Source organism: Mus caroli, unplaced genomic scaffold (assembly GCF_978045245.1).
Source record: "Mus caroli unplaced genomic scaffold, Mus_caroli_1 scaffold_18, whole genome shotgun sequence".
In the NCBI taxonomy this organism is placed as follows: Eukaryota; Metazoa; Chordata; class Mammalia; order Rodentia; family Muridae; genus Mus; species Mus caroli.
The window spans coordinates 27,859,519-27,880,653 of record NW_028227273.1 but is presented as its reverse complement, the minus strand read 5'-3'; the positions used below and the strand labels follow the sequence as shown (position 1 = coordinate 27,880,653).

General features: G+C 42.7%; 1 protein-coding gene across 4 annotated transcripts in view; it reads right to left on the bottom strand.

Moving 5' to 3' along the window:
- Positions 1-21,135, bottom strand: part of Ptprm (protein tyrosine phosphatase receptor type M) — a 688,723-nt gene that overhangs the window by 424,470 nt on the left and 243,118 nt on the right. For all 4 annotated transcript variants that reach the window (XM_029470944.2, XM_085832583.1, XM_085832584.1 and 1 more), the window contains exon 3: positions 5,812-6,083. In XM_029470944.2, coding sequence (XP_029326804.1) covers positions 5,812-6,083 — 272 coding nt within the window. The remainder of the gene's footprint in view (positions 1-5,811; positions 6,084-21,135) is intronic.

The window sequence follows — 21,135 nt, the reverse complement described above, 5'->3', positions numbered from 1 at the left end:
CTGGATGCCGGTCCATGTCAATAGTGAGGTGAGAGGCTCCTTGGTTCACACTGGTCTCTTAAACCAGACTGTTCATCTTGTTAAGGAGCAGGATGCAGAGTCTGGCGCTGATGCCTAGGCACACATTCATGCTAGAGGAAGAGTTCTACCTCACTTTTATATCCAATTCTGCACTTGTCCCAAAGGCAGGAAGTGATTTAACTGTCCTGCACTTAGAGCAAGGGCCACAGCCAAGGAATTCAGTGAGTAGAGGATGTGGTGTGTTTTCAGGTGCCTGCGAAACCCACATTTCCCAAGCGTGCTTCAGGGAACAACAGGCTCCTGAGGTACTCTGCCAACACCAGGGCTGATGCCAGACTCCAGCTGGGACCGCACCTGCCCTGTCCCCTCCTGGAGACTCAGAGACACACCTGGATCCCAAGACAGCCTACAGAACAAGACCTAGTTCACCTCTGCCTAAGTGTCATTGACCAACCAATGCCTCCTGCAGCTGTTGGAGTCACTGAGCAGCATTCTGAAAACCCCTCCTCTCGGTAGCTGTGGCACACAGGCTGCTGGGAACTTGCAAATTTTTTTTGAGAGTAAAGGGGTGGTCTTCTGGCAAGCACAGTGTACAAGGCTTGGCAGCTGTGTGGAAGATAGTCGTTGAGCCTAAACGTGAAGTAGTGGGTAAGATCAGACAGGCCTATTCCCTCAATTCCTCATTTACCAGGAAAGCTGTCAGCTGGCAAACGGTAAATCGTGGTTTAGCCTCCCCCCACTTACAGACTCCTCTGTGTCCTTCCTACACAAAGAATTTAAAGTAGAGCCCAGACACATCCATTCCCAATCTTCTGCCAGGGCCTTCAGCTCACCTAGGGAATCTGATTCAACAGGGAGGTATCCGTGAATCAGCAGCCTCTCTGTTCGATGGCTCCATCTCCATTCCCTCCTACCTTTTTATGGAGCCGTCTGGGGAAGGCATTCCCAGGCTACCTATGCTGGTTCCTCTTTACAAAGCTTACATGAAGCATCCTGCCTTCCTGGCCTCTGACTAGAGTCAGACTCAGCCTCTTTCAGCAGCAAGTCAGATCCTGGAGGCTCAGGGGCTGTGTCTCTGAGATCTTACTAAGCATGATTAGAAAGATCTCAGAGAGATCGATCGATCGGCGCTCTTTGGCTGCAGGGGCATCTGAAACGTGGGGGAAGGAGAAGGAAGAGAGGAAGCAGAATCAAAGGCAGAACTGTTTCTTTTTTATCAGGAAAATGAAGCAAAGGAGGCAGATGTGAAAGGAAAATAGTCTTCAAATGGCAAGAAGTCAATGCCTAAATCCAGGGCAGCAGGCACCCCCAGGCAGGGAGTAGCCTGTGCTTCCCCCACAGCTTCTGAGCCCCAGCAGGGCAGCTCCTGTAGAACTTTAGTTCAGCAACAATCAGGCCAAACATTAATTACAGAATTAAATATGTGTTAATCACCAAAGACTTGACAATTTGTGTTTTAAGGAGCCATAATTAACCTTCAATTAGCTGTATTCTGTGCAGGTTGCTATTGTACCTGCAGAATGCTCTCCCATAAATAGTACGTGCTACCCAAACTGACTGCTGCAGAGGATGGCCTCGTTCTGAGAAAACATGCTTCCCAGCTCTGTCCACCAAAGACCGTATTACGGGAGGACAGTGAACAATAAACCATGCCCAAGAGGACCAATAAGGTTTAACCAGAGCATGCAGCAGATGGGGCTAGGCTGATGCAAAATTTCCACCACCTTACAACTGTACATTCCAGACCCTGGCCGAGATGAAAGACAACTCTGTATTTTGCAGCCAATTCCAAATGAGAAATGGGTACTCTTGACAGAGTCCCTGGAGCTGCAGGGAAAAGAGGAATCTAATGAGCCTGGCACCATCCCCATCTGCGTTCTAAGGAACAGTCCATCAACACAGAGTCAAATGCCCCAAATATGGCAGAATTCAATGGGAGGAAGCCTTGGACTCCTGGAGAACATTAGTCCAGAAATATTCAGATAAGAAACAAGGGTGCAGGAGGATGGATCAGTAGAAAAATGTTTGTCACTGAGATCTAAAATGTGAGTCTGATCCCCAGGACTCTGTGGTGGAAGGGGAGAACTGGATCCCCAAAACTGTTCTCTGATCTCTACACATACATCTTCCTTCCCTCCCCTCCCCCTCTGCCTCCCCCTCCCTCTCTCTCTCATACACACACACACACACAACCACACATACACAGACACACAACCACACACACACTCCCATGTACACACACACAATATTTTTGTTTCACTCAATATCTCAGAAAGGATTTGTTTCTGGGTTCCATATCCATACAACATCCTTTGAAATGCCAGTGAACACACTTGGGGAACCCCTGAGCAGGTAAGGTGCCCCACTCTGCCTTCTCATCAATGATGGCATCGATGAGCATCGATGGTGGCTTCGGAGCTGTAACCTAGCCTGAGTGGTTTTTGCTTTCATTTTCACACTGCACTGTCTTCACACTTGGGCTGCAATCACTTGCTGAGCCTTGCACGCTAGCAGGCCTGATGCTAACAGCTAATCGGCCTCACCCAAGTTTGTGTTCTTTAACTAGATGTTAGCACTGCCCAGTGTGTAGTTAAATGGGAAATCCTTTTGAACAATTCATGTATCTACTGTGGGCTGGTGATGTAGCTCATAGGGGAAACTTCATGGCTATCATACCAGATCCTGGGTACACGCCACAGCACCACAGAACAAGCACAGACTAACAATAACCCCCCCCATTTTACAAGTGTCAGAATTATCCAAGAAACTCTCATATGAATATATATTTTAATACTGTTTCACAAATATGTAAGCCTTATGTCACTTTCTGTGATCTGGATAAACATGGCAGCTGTGTTAGGATGCAGAGGTTGTGTTGAGGGAGAGCTGACGCCTGTCTCCTTGACAGAAGCTCTCAAGAGCACCGTCTGCTTTAAATACTACTGTCTTCAGCTTTCAGGCCCAGAAGTAACAGCTTTGTGTGCTGATAATACATCTTGTGGATATAGCTTCTCATGCACTGGGTTCCCCCACCAAAAGTATCATATGCATGTACAATACCACAGCTTCTTCAATATTTTGGAATTAGAACCATTAGTCATGCACAAATCACATTCACATCATCTGTGTGGTAGAGAACAATATAGAGAAAATTATATGGATTTTTCCATCCAAAGAGGATGACCCTCCATCACGATTCATATTTGTGAAAGTATCAAGAGATGACCACCATCTCGCCTATGTGTGCTGGTCTGCAGCCCATGGAAGCCCTACCTCGGGCAGTTCCAAATGGCCATTGTCCTGTGTCTTATCTATGTGACCACTGCTTTGGACAAGGAAATAGAAAGGAGCTTGTGCTGGGTGGTGGTTTCCCTTAATTCCATCTCTATGGATATGCTGTCTCTTTCCCTGCAAGGAGACAAGATAATCCAAGTCTCTAGGGTAGTTTTCAGGCTGATAGTTCCATGTTTAGCTACGTTTCTGCTGAGTTCTCCTGTATCATCTTGGATGTGCTATTTATCAAGTATTGTCTGTTGGTATTAGGGCATTAGCTTCAGGTCTTTGTTGTACCTCATCAGAAAAAGGGGAAACTGGGAGGGAGTGCTAATAGCCACACTTGCTTTTGAGATGCCAAATGTTAATGCATTAAGGAATTTCTTTTGAGCTTTCAACTCAAAGTATGTCATGATCCTTACAAAACAGTCAATGCTATGTACTGACCACATCACCAAGACCTGTGCCCCACATATAACAGTGAAGTGCTAATTGCTACTATCAGAAGGTGGGACCTTCTTGAAGGGGTCAGGTCACAAGGATGCTGTCCCCATGATGGAATTAATGCCCTTAGGGGAAAAGGCATCTGACCTTGGATTTCCCACACTTCCAAAATTTGAGAAGGCAATGTCTATGTTTAAGCCACCCAGCTGACAGTATTGTGTTGCTGTGGCTCAGTAGACTAAGCAAAGTCATGGCCTGCATAAACCTTGAAGCTATGAGAATCAGGTTCCGATCTTAGTTGGTAAACCATGCAATAACATGGGAGAGAGGGAGGATGGAAGGCTTCGGAGTTTGGGTGGCATCCACAATCAGGAAGGCAAAGTATTTTAACAGCCATTAGTTGCTCAAGAAAATGCATTGAAAATGGCAATAGCTCATATTCCCATTCCCACTGTCCCCAGTTCCCCGACAAAATCTATTCTATTTCCCCTCTCCTATCCCTGAGAGGCCTGCTCTTTTCTGAAGGGAAATAGAGGAGGAATGATCTGGGGGAGAGAAGTGGGACTGGAAGGAGCAGAGAGAGGGGAAAGTCTGGTTGGTATTTAATCTACCAGAGAAGAAGACATGAAAAAAATTAAGAAAAAATATGGCAATATCCTGATCAGTAGAACCACCTAGGACACTGTGGTGGAGTAATTCCTTTGATGAGCCTAGTTTCCTAAGATTGCTCATGAATTAAGCCATGCATTGTATATGTATGGCTCTTTAATAACATACAAAAAGAGGCTAAACAGAAATTCTAGTCTTGATTGTAGTCGATGTCATACCAAATTATGTTGAAAGGCCTTATGAGATTTTTCTTTCTTTCGAGCTCTCTCTCTCTCTCTCTCTCTCTCTCTCTCTCTCTCTCTCTCTCTCTCTCTCTCTCTCTCTCTCTCTCTCTCTGATTTAGGGGAGCACAATCAGGCAGAAGTGAAGGAAAGGCGGACAAGGATGAGCAGGTATGCACTGACCCCGTGCAGTATGTTCCTTGGCCTGAGCTGGGGATGAGCCTACAGTGGGCTCTACAGGATGGAGGAGGGATACATGCTGAGACAAGGCCTTCCTGCTCTGACTAGGTCCCACAGCCAAACTTTAACACAGAGAGACATTAGCTATCCACCATGTGAACACCCTGAACATCCTCAACACCCAGACAGCCTTTGCTTGTTGCTTCTTCAGAGAGAAGAAAACTTTGCCCCAAAGGCCACATTTTAAAATTATATTGCTGACTGATCATAGTATATTTATATTATAATAAGGTATTCATTAGTTAGGATGTGTTCCTTCTTGAGAAAAAAACCTATTTTTTATAAGTTAAAAAAAAACAAAACAAAACAAAACAGTAAATGGGAATGGAGAAAATTTACAGTATGATAGTACAGAAAGGAAAGACTTGTTATAGAGTTAGCTCGGGAGAGGCCACATAGGGAGCTGCCACACTTCATACATTCGTTTATAACACCCTTGGTCTTTATTAGATCTTTTTAATATAAAAATAAAATTAAATATGTTGCTTTATGTCTGCTTTATTAGCAGGCCAAGAAAAGTTTAAATATGTCACTAAGTAATCCTTTATAAGATTTTTTTTCCTTTTAGAATATTTTATGTGTATGAGTGCTTTGTCTACATGTATGTATACCATAAGCCTGGTACTCAGGGAGGTCAGAGGAGTCCATCAGATCCTCTGGAGTGGGGAAGGGTAGATGGTTGTGCATACCATGTGGGTGCTGGAAACCAGGTTCAAGTCTCTGCGAGAGAAGCTGTTCGCTGCTGAACCGTCTCTCCATACCATGATGTAAGCTACTGCATTTTTTTTTTTTACTTAAAACAACTTAAACAGTGATAAACAAACTTGAATTATGTTTCTCTTTCACACCCATAACTATAGAGCACACTTCAGAAGATCATACTTACTGTGGCATTCAAAATTTCCTTACACATTCTCTGATGTTACTGAGATAAAGGCAACTTACAATGATAGAAATTAGAAGATGACTTAAAACAATGAAATGTCAAAAAAAAAGCCTGTACCTGGTAAAAGTTGGGCCAGAACGTGCTGATGGCCAGCTCTGCCCTGTGCCACGTGCGGGTGGGGTCTCCGGTTACGTTCCAGATGGGATTCCCCAGTGGTCCATTATTCACCTTCACATAGACATTGAGCAGCCCGGGAGCAGCATTACTCTTGCTGGATACAAAGTAGTGAAAGTCGATGCAGTGGGTGTCGTTTTCCTTAAGCTGAGGCAGGAGCAGGTGAGCTCTCTGGCCTTCTGGTTTCCCAGAAGTGTTGACCAGCATGAAGGAGCCTGTGGGAACAAAAGCAGAGCGTCAAAACCCAAAACAGTTTTTTTTTTTTGGAGGGGGGGGTGTGGGGGTACCCTCTGAAAAGCCACAAACATTTCTATGCATTAGCAACGTAATCAATTACACGTTTCACTTATGATTAAAATAAGCCACCTTTATCTTTTAGAGAGGGTGTGTGTTTCTACATCACACAGGCTGGCCTTAGACTCATGAACATCCTTTCTCAGTGTCCTGGGTGCTGAGATTATGAGCACATGCCACCACAGTTGGCTTGCTTAAAACTTCAGGCTCGTTCGTCCCTTTTCGGTGTGTAATCTTATGTCTCTATCAACCCCTAATGTATTAATAGGATCAATGAAGAAACATACCCTGGATATTACTGCACTAAACCTGATAGATAAGAAGCACGAGATAGGGTATTTACACACCCGCCAGGGTCGATCTGGTAGCAAGTGGCCAATAGTAGTTGTTTGTATTCTAGTCAAACCTCACACTATTAAAGTTACCTGGCTTCTCAGTCACACCGGCCCCATTTCATGTGTCCCTTGGTCACATGTGACTACTTGCTTCTGCACTGGACAAGCTAGGCATAAAGCAGCCTCATTCCCTTCAAAGTCTGCACAGGACAACACTAACCTATTTATACCACGATTCGACAACCATGATCAAGCTATAAACAACATACAGAGCACTAGAAGAGATGGCCATACACTGTGATTCCTAAAACCAGACAAGAAGGCTATCTTTAACAGAATACTGTAATAACCAAGCTAAAAACATAAGCATAGATAACATTTTATATTATATCTTAATAACATGCTAATATGTAATAAATATGTAGTCATATGTATATAAATATTATAGTGTATATTATCTTTATATTTATTGAAATATTATATTATAGACTACTGTTAAAAGATCACATAATGGTGTATGTGTATTCACAGTTGTTAGAGCCTTAGATCCCTGTATGGTGTCAACCAGTTATAATACCAGTGTAAGCTAGAATGGGGTCTTGGTTCTGACACTGTCTTATTCATGCATTCAGAGGATGAAGGGCAAGATCAGAAGTCTAAGTCTAAGTCTAAGTCTTCGAGTTTGCAGTCCATTACTCCAATAACCTGTTCACAACCCAAACAAGCACAGATAGCACAAACCCTGCCAAAAACCCAAGAGGGAGGAACAACAGGAGAACAAAGATCAAGGGTGGATCTCATACCTATCAGAGAAGGGCTCTGTTTGCAATAGATTTTAAACTATGGACGGACCTCAAGTATGATTTTAAAAAGACTCGAAAGTAGGAAGCCATGGCACTAGGAAGTGACAGCACCTGCCTGTGGCTCCAGCTGCTCAGGAGGCTCAAGGCAGGAGAATTGCTGGAGACCAGGATCTCGAGGCCATTGAGGGCAATGTAACAAGCTAGTATTTCCAAAGAGAAAGCAAAGACAAGGAAAAAGCATACTCTGTGTGTGTGTGTGTGTGTGTGTGTGTGTGTGTGTGTAGTATGTGTGGTATGTATGTGTATGCCGTGTGTGTGTTTGTGTGTATGTATTTGGTATGTATGTGGTATATGGGATGTGTGTATATGTGTGTGGTGTGTATGTATATGTGTAGTGTGTGTATGTGTGGTATATATATGTGTAGTGTAAGAATGTGTAGTGTGTGTATGTGTGGTGTATATGTGTCTTGTGTATGTATGTGTGGTATATGTGTATGTGGTGTGTGTGTGTGGTCTGTGTGTATGTGTGGTATGTATGTGTGGTATGTGTGTATGTGCATTGTGTGTGTGGTGTATGGGGGTGTATGTGTTTGTAATGTGTGTGATGTCTGTGTGTATATGTGGTCTGTATATATGTGTGGTGTATGGTATATTTATGTGTATATATGGTTTGGTATATGGTTTGTGTGCATGTGTATGGTGTGTGGTGTGAGTATGTACGTTGGGGTATGTGTCTGTGTGTAGTGTGTGTGGTATGTGTGTGTGTTGTGTTGTGTGGTATGTGTGTGGTGTATAGTGTGTGTGTGTGTGTGGTGTATGGTGTGTATGTGTGTGTATGTGTGTGTGTGGTGTATGGTGTGTATGTGTGTGTATGTGTGTGTATGTGTGTGTGTGTGGTGTATGGTGTGTATGTGTGTGTGTGTGGTGTATGGTGTGTATGTGTGTGTATGTGTGTGTATGTGTGTGTGTGTGGTATATGGTGTGTATGTGTGTGTATGTGTGTGTGTGTGGTGTATGGTGTGTATGTGTGTGTATGTGTGTGTGGTATGTGTGTGTATAACAATAAGGAAGAAAAGCTCATGAATGAATTGAGAGAGAAGGTGGGACATGAGAGGAGATAGAGGGGAGAGAGTGAGGCAGAAATTTTACAAAGTATGAAACTCTTATGTATGGAAATCTTAGAATATTTTAAAACCCCATCATTCTAGAAGCAGCTTGTAGAAGCCTCATGCTGTCTGGCTCCTTTGTGCCTATGACAAGAATGATGTCCTCACCGGGTAATTCACAGGGCATGTAGCCCCTCCTGCCATTACTACACAGCCATCTAGAATGCAAGGCTGCCTACAGACAGCACCACAGTGCCTGTGTGTAGGGCTGGGGAATACCCGATATCCCAAGTATCCATGCTCATGGTGGGAGCCTATCTCTGATATCCTCAGAGGAACTACTAGATTCAAGTGATTCCTTACAGTCCTTTCTCTTTTTATCCCTGTTTCCTTTAGAAGGTCGGTTCTCTTTGGTGACAAGATATGCTTCTTAAAAACAGATTAGAATAGTGATCCCCATAACATAGCAGCACCTCCAGTTCCTTGTTTCCAGGACAATCAATATGTCCTGAAAACACACACACACACACACACACACACACACACACACGTTCTTCATACTCACACAACTCTGATGTAGACAGAGGCAAATTTCTCAACTAGAGGCAAATCTGAAGTGATACATTGTATCTTTAAATCCAGTTAATGTCCTGATGAGAGGCCCCATCTTGCCTGCATATGGAAGAATAAGACCAAACTTCACGGTGTCAGGATACATCCCTCCTACTTGATGAATCTGTCCTGGAAACCTTTAAGAGCAGAGTAAAAGCCTGCTCCCTTCCTGCACAGTAAAACTGGGGGAATAACTGTGGGGCAAGGCAAATGCTAGTTCCCATCTCTAAGTGGGCAGGAAGAAGTCTCCACTTGAAAAGAAAGGTTCAGGGTCCTTCAACAGAGGGAATGAGCTGCAGCCCTAGAGTTTAGGGTGAAGGAGGTGAGTCTGTTCCATGGAGACCAGCGTGTTTACAAGAGGTGTCCCTGGTTTTCAGTATTTATCTGTCTACAAAGCTGCACACGTCTGGGGTGATCTGTCTCAACCCTGTGTTTCAACACACAGTTTCATAGAAATGGTAGCCAACGTTTCAAGCATTGTGCATTGTGTTGGTAGAACATCTGCATGCACAGTTATCCTCTGTGATTCTGCCTCACCCTCAGGACACACTCATTCCCACTCACGGCTCAGTCATGGGCAAACTGTTCTTATTCTGTATAGTCTTGGAACAAGTCAGTCCACTGACATGGACAACCAACATTTTCTGTAAGGAAAAGTCTTGGTGTGAGCTTCTGAGGGGGCCTTGTCTCTCTGCAGCTCCTATAACTAACAGTGAATGCACTCAAAGGTTCTCCGGACAAAGCTCGCCACCACCTTCCCTGATGACCGAACTGTGGTGGCTTTTTTTCCTCTCACTGTCCTAAACAAGGAGCATCTCTGACCATCATCTGTGTCTGGTTTCCCCTGCTCCTAGTCTTATCTTTATTCACTTAAATGGTAACTTGTGAATCATCCATTTTTATTAGAAAAATACTAGTGTTGCAATATTACCACCCAACTGGTTTGAACCTTATGCCCTGGAGAAAGTAATTTTCATTTTCAGAGTATGGCCATCAGGACTCAACTGCACTTTCAAGTATGAAAGGTGACTTTCATGTGCACATCTGTGTTTCCTGACAGCAATGCACCCTACATAGACAGCTGATGGGTTTACAGAATCCAGGGGGAGAGCTTGTGTTCAGCAGAGTCTAGTAGCCTAAAGACTGCAGGAAAGTCATGGCCATGTATAGAAGGACCCCAGAAGGGGGAAAGAGATGCCCATTAGTTGTTTAAATGTATCACAGTGCTATGAAAGCAAAGTCAACTCACCTACCAATGTCTAAAGAACCAACTTGCGCAATTCTCGAGTATTGTCTGTTTGAAAAAGTAACCCTATATACCGAATGTTTATTTTCCACTTCTACTTCAATGTTTTGACTGACAGGAGATGTGTTTTCAAAGGGTAATTGGGTCTCCCTGTGAAGTCCCTCAAATTCCCTTCCCCCACAAAAGGCACTCCAACCAGGCTAATAAGTAAAGGCAGCCATAACTCAAATTAACACAGAGACTCTGTTTGTGTTCTGGGAACAATCCATCCTTAAGTCACAAATACATAAGCAAAAGATGTGATATTTCAGACAAATGAAATGAGCGACACCCAAGGAGGTCAGCGTCAAATGGAGCAAGTCTTTAGATACAGACACAGAAGGTTTTGAGGAATAATTACCTTGGTTTCCCCCAAAGAAGCTCTTTCTGAGAGCATGCCATGTTCCCATTCTCAAATCTCTGGGTGAATTAAATTTAGCTTAATCATATCCATCAGCACACAGCCCTGATTAGACTATCTTCAGGCATTGTTTGTGACGGCAGCGGTAGCTGTGCTAGACTACTTATTCCTCCCCAACCCATCATTAAAATCTGCACTTGTGTGGGGGAGATTCTAGCTCGGGGAACAAAGCTGGGCAAACTGAGAACTCTCATCAAACAGGGGAGACACCATCCAAGTAATATAAGAGGAGACATGGCCCACGCTACTCAGTGCACACAGGCAGACACGGAAACAGCCATTACAAAGCAAGCTTTGTAAAATCTTATTCCAGCAAAAGACAGATTGGGTCATCCCTTCTCATCAGGCACTGCGCCTTCCCTTTTTCCTCTACAAGCTTGCCTTCAATTTTGTGAATTTGGGGGGGGGGGGAAACTCCCACAAAACAAAATAAAAAAAAAAAACCTCCAAAACATGTTTACAGTTCTGCTGTTATCATTCTCACGGACTTTAGTGGGCAGGGCAGTCTGGGCTGAAGACTCTTAGAGACAATCAGTGGCAAACTGAACTCCAGCAGCAATGGTCAAGCCATCTACAAGGAGCAGTATCCCTAGGAATTCCCAAACGTCAGTGCGTCTCAGCAAAACTTAGACAAGACGCCATAAACATGAGTTGTTAAATAAGTGGGAATGAAGAAGACATGCAAAATATAAACTGGATTTGTTTTTACTCGCTGAATGGAACATAAAATTCTTCTCTCTGATCCCATGAACATGTCCTCAAAAGTATTGTCACTTTCTGGGATGGCTGTAGACCAGGATCTAAAGTGTAGGCCAGCTCCGAGACGCATGGCTCCCACAGAAGGAGTGGTTAAACGTGGCAACTAAAGGTCAGTGCGATACTGAGCCCAGGGGCTGTCTACGTAGCCCATTCTAGCACATAATGAGACCCCTGGATCCTGCAGCCCTTAGACAAATGGCAAGTTCTTTGCAGAGAGCCAATGTAAACCCTACGTGTGCTTTACACCAGCTCTGGGTGACCTGCCACACCTAATATAGCATAATTAAGTCTTATCCTCTGCAGCTTTTGGGAATAGTGACATGAAAAAGTCTAGGCAAGTTCTTGACAGATATTTTCAAATACGTTGACTCTGTGAAAATAGAAGACTCTGGTCTGTAGCAGGCTGACTACATTTTTGCTTCATAATAGATGGGCAAAAAAAAAATGTGGTAAATCTATTTGGCTTTTGTACTCAAAAGAGTTCTCAAAGCCAACTGTTTCCGACATAGAAGGTGCTGGGGAAGACAAGGAAGATTGGGAGGACAAAGAAAAGACAGAGATATCAACACGGTGGCTGGAAGGCCTTCAGAGGCCCTCAATAGAGAAAAGAACTGGATTCCTTGCCAGAAGAGAACATGCATACAGCAGACCACAGCACATAAGAATGAATATTCAGGGGGACAAGGCAGAGAGGATAATTGCACCTGCATATGCCTGGGCCTAGTGCTGTTCAAAATTGACCTCAATACATCTCCAAATACAGACCCCAAAGAAACAGAGCTTGGGAGGCTATGTACAAGTATAACAACAGTCTTCAAATGATTTGACTATAATTTCCAGTTCAAAACATGCTAAGCACTGCAATCCACCATCCATGTAGGATGTTGGTTACACATGCACATACAGACATACAACGTTCATGGAGATATCTGTCACTTCCATGTGTGGTTTCTATTCAAATGGTTTTCAATTCGCTGTCTAAATAAATTCATGCTTGGCTGCAACCCCCAATCAAGTCACAACTGCCGAAATGGTTTCAGACCAAACTGCAACTCCTCCTGGTTACCTGGTCCCAAAGACATTAAGGACACAAGCTTTTCAAGCTGTCCTTTAGGGTCTCACTTCCTCTCTGAAGTGTCAAACACCCAGATGTGTGCTTCCTCCTCCTCCCTTAGGCAGTATAGCCAAGACTGCCAATAGGCCCTCTCTGATGACTCTGCAGACTTCAAACACTGGAGGAAAAGAATCAGTGAGCTGAAGGAGCTAAGGTCTGAAGGGCAGAATCTCCTGGAGAGCAGCCAGCAGCACTCCCGCTCCCAAGGCAGAGCACCCTGGAAGCTGAGCAAAGCCCTGTCTTCACAGCCTGTTTCGTGTTTGGCACACCATACACCATGTGCCCTTCTCAAGCTGCTGCCTGCTATACGCCCTTTGCAAGTATTCATCCTCCCACAAACATGAAATATTTTCTTTTTCAGCCACCAGGAAACAAAACATGAATATAAAATTTCTCCATTCAGCCAAATACATACAAAAATCCCCTCCGCCTTTTTTTGTATTCTTAACAGTTATTGACCCAAACCACTGACCACTGGTTAATTATATGCTGTGTGTGTGTGTGTGTGTGTGTGTGTGTGTGTGTGTGTTCGTGCATGAGCAATGGTTTCTGGGTAGCACTGTCAACAGGTGGTGGGAAATTTACTAGGCAGGATCTGATGAGGTCCTACGGTCATTGGAGGGGACTGTGAGACTTGGGTCTCTTCCCTTCTTTCCACACCTCCTGACAGTCAGAAAAGTGGTTTTGTCCAGCCACTTGTTTGATGCACAATATAATTCCTTGCTCAGAGGGATGGAGCCATCTCATAGAGTGACATGTCCAAAACCATGAACCTATGTAAACCTTTCCTGTTTATAAGGTGTACCAGAGGAATCTGTTACAGTATCGAAAAGCTGACTGGCACAGTGGCATCCAGTTAACAAGCAGAATGCCTGCACCTCGTGCCTGAAGACATTTGCTGTAATACTAAATACTTCAGAGTTTAGTGATTCATAGGACATCCAGATGGATCTTTTTGTTGAGCTGAACACAGGACTTCTTTGACCATCCCCAGCCTCTTTCAGCCACAAGACTCTGCTGAGCAGTTGGTGTGTGTTAGGCATTTTGAGGAGAACGAAACCTGTCTATCCGTCAACAACCGGTCACCCCAGTGGAGACCCATGGTTTAAGTGTTTCATCTTAAGTGTTTCACCACAGAGAGCGTCTGCAGAATCATAGAGGCACGTGGACAATCTCCCAAGCTTGCCAATATTTACATATACGGGAGATGAAATAGCTGCACAGAATCCTAGATTTAGGGCCATCGGTCACTCTATAAAAGGAATCTGCAAGGCAGGAGGTTATCATACCATATCATAGAGCAACCTTTAAGAGGTTCGAGGGAAGGGAGGGAGCCCTGGAAATCCCATGCAGACAAGCAACATCTTTTATGGGAGAAGTGAGGCTTGAATGAGAACTAGATTGGATTTTATTGTCATTTAGACAGACTGCTTCAGTGACTTAGCTGGAAAAAATACTAGGTGTGTACTTTATAATTTATATGTGTGAAAACAAAGCCCAAGTAAAACAAACAAAACCTTTAAACTCTCTAAGGAAGCTAATGACTGTATCTCAGGCATGAGCCTCCAGTACAACAATCGAGCTCTGACAGGCAGGCTATTTAGAACGTTCGCAGCAACAGGCTGCTTAATTTCCCATATGTCAAGCACCGTATTGATTGACATTCTTAGAAGCTAGTTCTCTTTTTGTTCTAAATCTCAAAATGACACAAACCATCCCAATAGAAGATACCACTTATTTCCCCAAATCAATGTTGATTCAGAGACTCCATCCTTCCGTCCCTTCCCCCTCTCTTTCCCTTCTTCTTTCCTCCTTCCCCTTTCCTACCCTCCTCTCCTCTTCTTCCTTCCTTCCTTCCTTCTTCCCTTCCCTTCCCCTCCCATCTCCTTCCCTTCTTTCCTTTCATCTTTCCTTCTTCCTTCCTTTCTTTGTCTTTCCTTCCTTCCTCCTTCCCTTCTCTTCCCCTCTCACTCCTTTCCTTCTTCCTTCCTTTTTTCTTCCCTTCTTCCTTACTTCCTCCCTCCTCCCTTCTTTTTCCTTCCCTTCCTTTCCCTTCCCCTCCCCTTCTCCCTTCCTTCTTCCTTCTTTCCCTTCCCCTCTCTTTCCTCCTTCCTTCCTTCCTTTTTGTGAAATATAGGTCTTATGGCCATCTACCACCTAACACATGACTCCCCTTAAGAAATAACTACACAACAGGCTTTTATGTACAACACAGACCAAACCTAAAAATTTAACAGATGTGCTATCTTTGACATTTCTGGCTTGACAAACACTGATAATGGTACTCAGTAAGTAGCTCTCCTAAGAATGACAAAAAAAAAAAAAAAAAAATCTACCCACATCCCAGTGCAAAGCTCATATGTCCACAAAGAGGAAGATGAGGGATATTTCGTTAGCCTGGCTCAGGACAAACACAGTGATTTGCAAAGCTTGATCAAAGGGCAAGCAGAACCCAGCAACGTGAGTGAGGTAGGGTAGTAAATGGCTGTGATTCTAGCGCTCAAGAGTTGCAAGCAGGGAGACCTGAAGTTCAAGGTCATCCTCTACTACATCATGAGTTCAAGGCCAGGTTAAGCTAGATGAGACTCCGACCCATTCCTATTCTCCCAATCCCATCAAAAACAGGAGGAAAACAAAAACAAAAACTAAGGACCACTTTAACATTACTAGATGAAATTAAACCACCTTTCATGTTAAAACTAGCAATACATTTAATCTATAAGTAATAAAAAACAGCCTAGAACTTAAGGAATCTTTTAAATTAATAAGAGACAGAATCAAGACACTAATAAATGATTAGTAAATTATGTTAAGAAACAACTGGTGTTAATAGAAATACAATTATGACTAAGACACTGGGGGCAATATTGTTCTTCATCAATATACCGAAATGTTTACATTATAGCAAATGCTAGGTATAACTTTAACATGAATATATATTTATAAAATGTAAAGATTTCAATGCCAGGTGTCTGCAACTTGCTGCAGAAGGGATCAAGGAAGGAACTGAGGACAATGCTTTTGACATTCCAGCCATAGACACCTAGACACCTAGACACTCAGCAACTCAGCCCTTTTTTGAGTCGACAGTGTGTACCAGCTCTGTGACTGTAGGAAAGTCCTTCCCAACTTGAATTTATAAAATTGAAGCAAGCAAAGAATACATCCCGTGCTGGTGAGATACTGTGGGGAGGCACCAAGAGGCCTCAAGAGCTCTTTGCATCATCTAGTGCAGAGTAAAAATGTACAGTTTGGCCTTGTTCCTGTGTGTTCGTGTTTGCTTAAAAATCTAAATGTGTTTGAAAAGGAGAAGCCATCTTTACAAGAGCAAGGAGAGCCTAGGACAGCACTTCTCAACCTGTGGGTCATGACCTCCTTTCACAGGGGTTACATATCAGCTATCCTGTATATTAAATATTTACATTATGATTCAGAACAGTAGCAATGAAATAATTTTATACTTGGGGGGGGATCACCACAAGATGAGGAATTGTATTAAAGGGTGGAAGTTCTAGGAAGGCTGAGAACCACCGTCCTAAAGAGAAACACATCCGCCATTTCTTTCAGCTATTATGAAGCCTACGAAAACATCAATCCTCAAGAAATTCGAACTTCTCCAGGAGTCTCGTAGGAGGAGAAGATATAGGCCAAAGCTTGGTGCTAGCCAGAGAAGGAATTTGTTTCTGGGAAGAGATTTCCAGCAGTTCTCACAATTTACCAGACCACTTGCAGGGAAGATGGGAGTCAAGATAAGTATGAATTGGTGATGGGCAAAATGACATCATGTACCCAGACTAGGACTTGTTAGCTATACATGTCTTCCCTCTCTATTCCTAAATGCTGGGCTGGAGACATGGTCCAGTTACATGGGTCTTTCAGAAAACCAGAGTTTGGTTGCCAACACAAAACTCAGCAGGCTCACAACCACCTGTACCTCCAGCTCCAGGGACTCAGACATCTTCTGGTCTCCATGGGTACCCATACACATGTGTGTGTTAATGCACAAAGATACACAAGCATTCAAATAAGTATAAATAAGTATTTTTAGAAAAATACACAACACACAAAAAATCTAAACCTTACTTCCAGGATGGCTTGGAAGGGGGGGGGGCTCTTTATTTGTTGATTTTTTTTTCAATGTAGCCAGATTGAATAAATCTTTCACTATTAGTTGTTTCTTTAATTAGCCTGTGGAGGACAGGTGGCCAAGCCTAGCATGTTAGGGCTGGCAAGCCCAGGACCCTAACAATGCAGGAACAGATGGGACAGCTGAGTACCTACTTCAAGGCCATTTCTCACCCATGAACTTATGAGTGTCAATGAAGTTGTAATTATATAGGTCCCTATCATCCAGCGTTATTCAGCCTAGCAGGGTTGGGAAAACAAACTAAACATCCTATATTTAGATGTCTCTTCCATATTTAAGCATCAACCTTAAATTTAAATAATCATTCTAGATGTAACTTAGGAAAAAGTCTCCTACTGTGATTTCAATACTGAAGTGTTGCCAAGTCTGTTGAATTTTAACTGTATATGCGTTTTGTTACAGGAGTAAGATTCCTTAATAGCAAGTGGTGATGGAGAAAGCTCTTGATTACACTCACAAAGCTAATTATTAAGAACTTTCACGCGGTAAAGAGGTCGATACAGTGTTGCGATCTGTTAGCGCCATGTAAAGCACTGATTATTTCTACTGAAGCCTGCCTTGAAAAATCCAATGCGTATCCAGCCTTTGGCTCCATTTTGAGGATGAAGGATGACTCTACATGTTAGGTGGCCACATGGATGGCACCGCCCACCCAGTACTACCTGCATGACACGGATAGATGGCACAGTGGCTCAGTCCTGAGGCTTACAAGACAACAGGTGGTAGAAGATCTGGGTGATGATGTCTATGAGATCCATACAGCTACAATCTCTGATCATGAACATATGGGACCCTGCAGTAATCATAGCTTATATGTTAATAAAGTTCTTTGAAAGAGCCATTATCAGCTGAATGGTGGATCATTTCTATCACTGAGGATGTATTATAGAGAGCTAGTGTGGTGTCTCTAGGGTCAGAAAACAGAACGCAATTCATAAAACAGATTTGGAAGTCTAACTTGATACAAACTCTTTAGATCACCTAATATGAGTTTATCATCTATACATATTGCTTGTATTATGTAGAAGACACGCGTCCATGTAAACAGAGCAACAGCACAAGGGGAGGAAAGGAGATTGGAGAGAGAGAGATCCTACAACTTTAGCTACCTGGACTAGGGGTGCTAAAGCTGGGGCTTTGGGATTCAGGACTACCCACTTGATATCCGCTTGGATACACTGTAACATGTGTAACATTTTAGATTCCGAGTGAAGGAGATTCTGAGTGAAGTTTGGAGTTCTTTGCTGCTCAGGCTTTCTACCTCCGGGAACTAAAGGAAACTAAATGGCCGATCCAGGTTTACAGCTTCAAAGCAGATCTGCAGCTACATTTCTGTATCTCTCCACTTGAAGATAGGAAGCAGAGCTACTTTTATTGAAACCATTACTTTGTTATTGTTGTTGTTGTTTTTTTTAAACCAACTCTGAAGAAACATCTATTCCTAATCAAGTCAGAGATTTCATTAGACGTAAATTCTAGGAAAGAAAATGATGGAGCCACACCCCCTCCATCTTCGGCATGTATGACTTTTCTCTTTAGCTGAAGGTCACACATGCTGTCATGTTTAGCTACTTTATGGTTTCCATTTTGACCTCTTTCAGTTCAGTCCGTCCTTGCCTGGTAGCAAACAGACCCACATGCAAAGCAGGGGTGCCACATAGGGAAGTCCTACTGATTATGACCCAGGAGAGTGAGGAGCTACACAGCCGGGGGGTGGGAGGTGGGCTTGAGAACTCTTCCCTGTTAACATGTATGTCCCGACTTGCTGGTGTAAAAATAGGAGTAGGAATAATAATATTAGAATGAACAGTTTCAAACAAAAACTAGCCCCTTCTTCCTGATATTCCAACACATACAAACCTAGACAACAGAGAAAGCAGAATATTTCCACTAACACCATTATCACACACATATAAATCCATATTCATTTTGAAAGTAGTCTCCTATTCTTTTCTCAGAGAACAATACTTTGTCTAGTCCCCCACCAGTAACAAGCTGTGGACTATCCTCCTCCAAGCCGTGGACACGAAGACCCAGCTAGATATTTTAGTTTATTTTTATTTTTATTTTATTTATTTATTTATTTTTTGTTCACTGTTTTGAGACAGGGTCTGGAGATACAGCCCAGTCTGGCTTGTAAAGGCAAGACATCCTGCTTCAGCCTTGCGAATGCTAAGATTATACAGTATCTAGTCATCAGGTGGACATTTTAAATTAATACCTGCTACTAGCCGGCATACCCTAATAGCTACCCATAAAACACAATGGTGTTTTTTACTTCTGTAGAATAGAATCCTGGGAGTTAGGTCTCCGTGTTTCTAATTGTATAGTGTTTTATTTCATTAATATAGAGAATTGTTGCAAACATGAAAGCAGTAAGTTCTCACTCATTAAACAGAGTGGTCTCTGGGTTATAGGAAGTATACCTTAGTGAGCAGGCTCCTGAATGGAGACCAGATTCTGAGCCCAGAAGTAGCTGCCTTCTGTCCCTGTCTATTCCAACTGCAGCAGACATCATGACTTGCTCTGTATAGTCCTTGCTCCTTGATGTTGTTGTCAAGGGAACATCTATTGGAGCAGTTGGGGAGCTCTGCCCACGTGCAGCTCACTCCACTGAGCACTTCCTGGATATTTTCGGGCCTCTTCAGTGACCCATTGGGAAGAAAATTACTATCACTCCACATTCAGAAGTATTTTTAAAAATGCTAGCCTGGAGTCACATTGAAAACTAGATTTTTTTTTTAAACCTGGTCCCATTAGTTCTAGAGCAAGTGTTTTAACTATATGCACAGAAAGTCAAGATTTCCTAGTTTTTCCAGAATTAGATAACCAGCTACCTGTGGTCATAAACACTATAGAGAAAATCCAAAGTGGCAAAATAGCAATGCAAAATGTCCCCAAAATGATAAGGATCAACTTCAGTTTTCAATTACCACTCTAAAACAAACAAAGAACCCTCACTATATTCTCAAATTACACACACACACACACTCAAAACAAAAATTAAAGTCCATGGTGCTTTCGATGATGGTATGAAGCCAGAATTATTTCTATTATTTTCTCTGACGTTAACAGAAGAATGGGTGACAGAATGCAAGATCAAGAATCAAGATCTTGATCAAGATCAAGAATAATAAAATCTACTTCTCTGAAAACTGCCACGGTACACTGAAAATCATGAAATTTCAGTAGGACATAGAATACAGTATAAACAATTAAAGCCGCCCTGGGGGTCTCTGCAGAAGCCCAGAGCACACTGTCGACTCTCGCTGCCTCCCAATGCGATAAAATGATACCATCACGCTTGCTCATGGGGTTTTACTTTGAAAATGTGATTTAAAGTCAAATTATTCAAAACAGATGTCCAGTTCCCTTAGCTTACACAACCCTGGTGAGGAGAAACATTATTTAGTAAGTACTAAACGACCATGGGGATCAAGACTGGGGAGTTACGGAGGCACCTCATGTGTTGAGCACCTGGCCGGAAGACCCAGGAGACTCATCATGGCACTCACCATTGCACAACTTACACCTTTCTTGTTGTTGACAATGAAATATAAAGAAATATAATCGACAGAAGAACAACAACCACCTTGGTAGTTATAGTCAAGGATAAGTTTTCTTTCTTTTAAAGTATTCATGATTAACTGATACAAGTTAGTGCTTCTAACCCAGGTCAAGAGACAAACACTATGCACACATAGATATATTAAGATGTGTGAAGCAAAATGAAAATATGTACGGCATACTCTCATGTTACTTTCTGTTAACATGTAGGGAGAATAACCTGCAAAAACAAATGCTTGGTAGTCACGGGCAGTGAAACTAGCAAACTCAGGAAGATGGGGGTCAGAATTTGGAGTTACAAATTTGGGATTTTGTGTCTGAATAAATACTAAGGCACTGGGCATTGCTGGTATCCAAAATGACTCTTAGCCCAAATGACAGAGGAAAATGGAAACTGTATATTATGGTTACCAAATCTTACCTGACACCGAAGAAAAAGAGTATATTTTATAATTCCCTATCTCCAATCTTAAACATCATGAGGTATATGGCAGGCACTTAAATTGTTTATTAAATTAACTAGGATGAAGTATTATAAACAAATAAATTGATAAGGGATTTATAAAATCACTTTACATTTCTTACTAGCAGAAACTTCCACTCTTCTTCTTTATAGAAATACTCTAGAAAGAGCAAACCAGATATTCTACAAACAGTTCCAAATTACATGCTAACTCTCTGGGGAAGGCATCCAAGGCTTCACCAGTCTACAATTACACCCTCATCTTGATCACGTCTCACATCTACGTCCCACACCATTTGCCATCCCTGTGCAACGGGCTCTGTGCACTGTGTCAAGGAGCCAAAGTTGTATAAGACTCAAG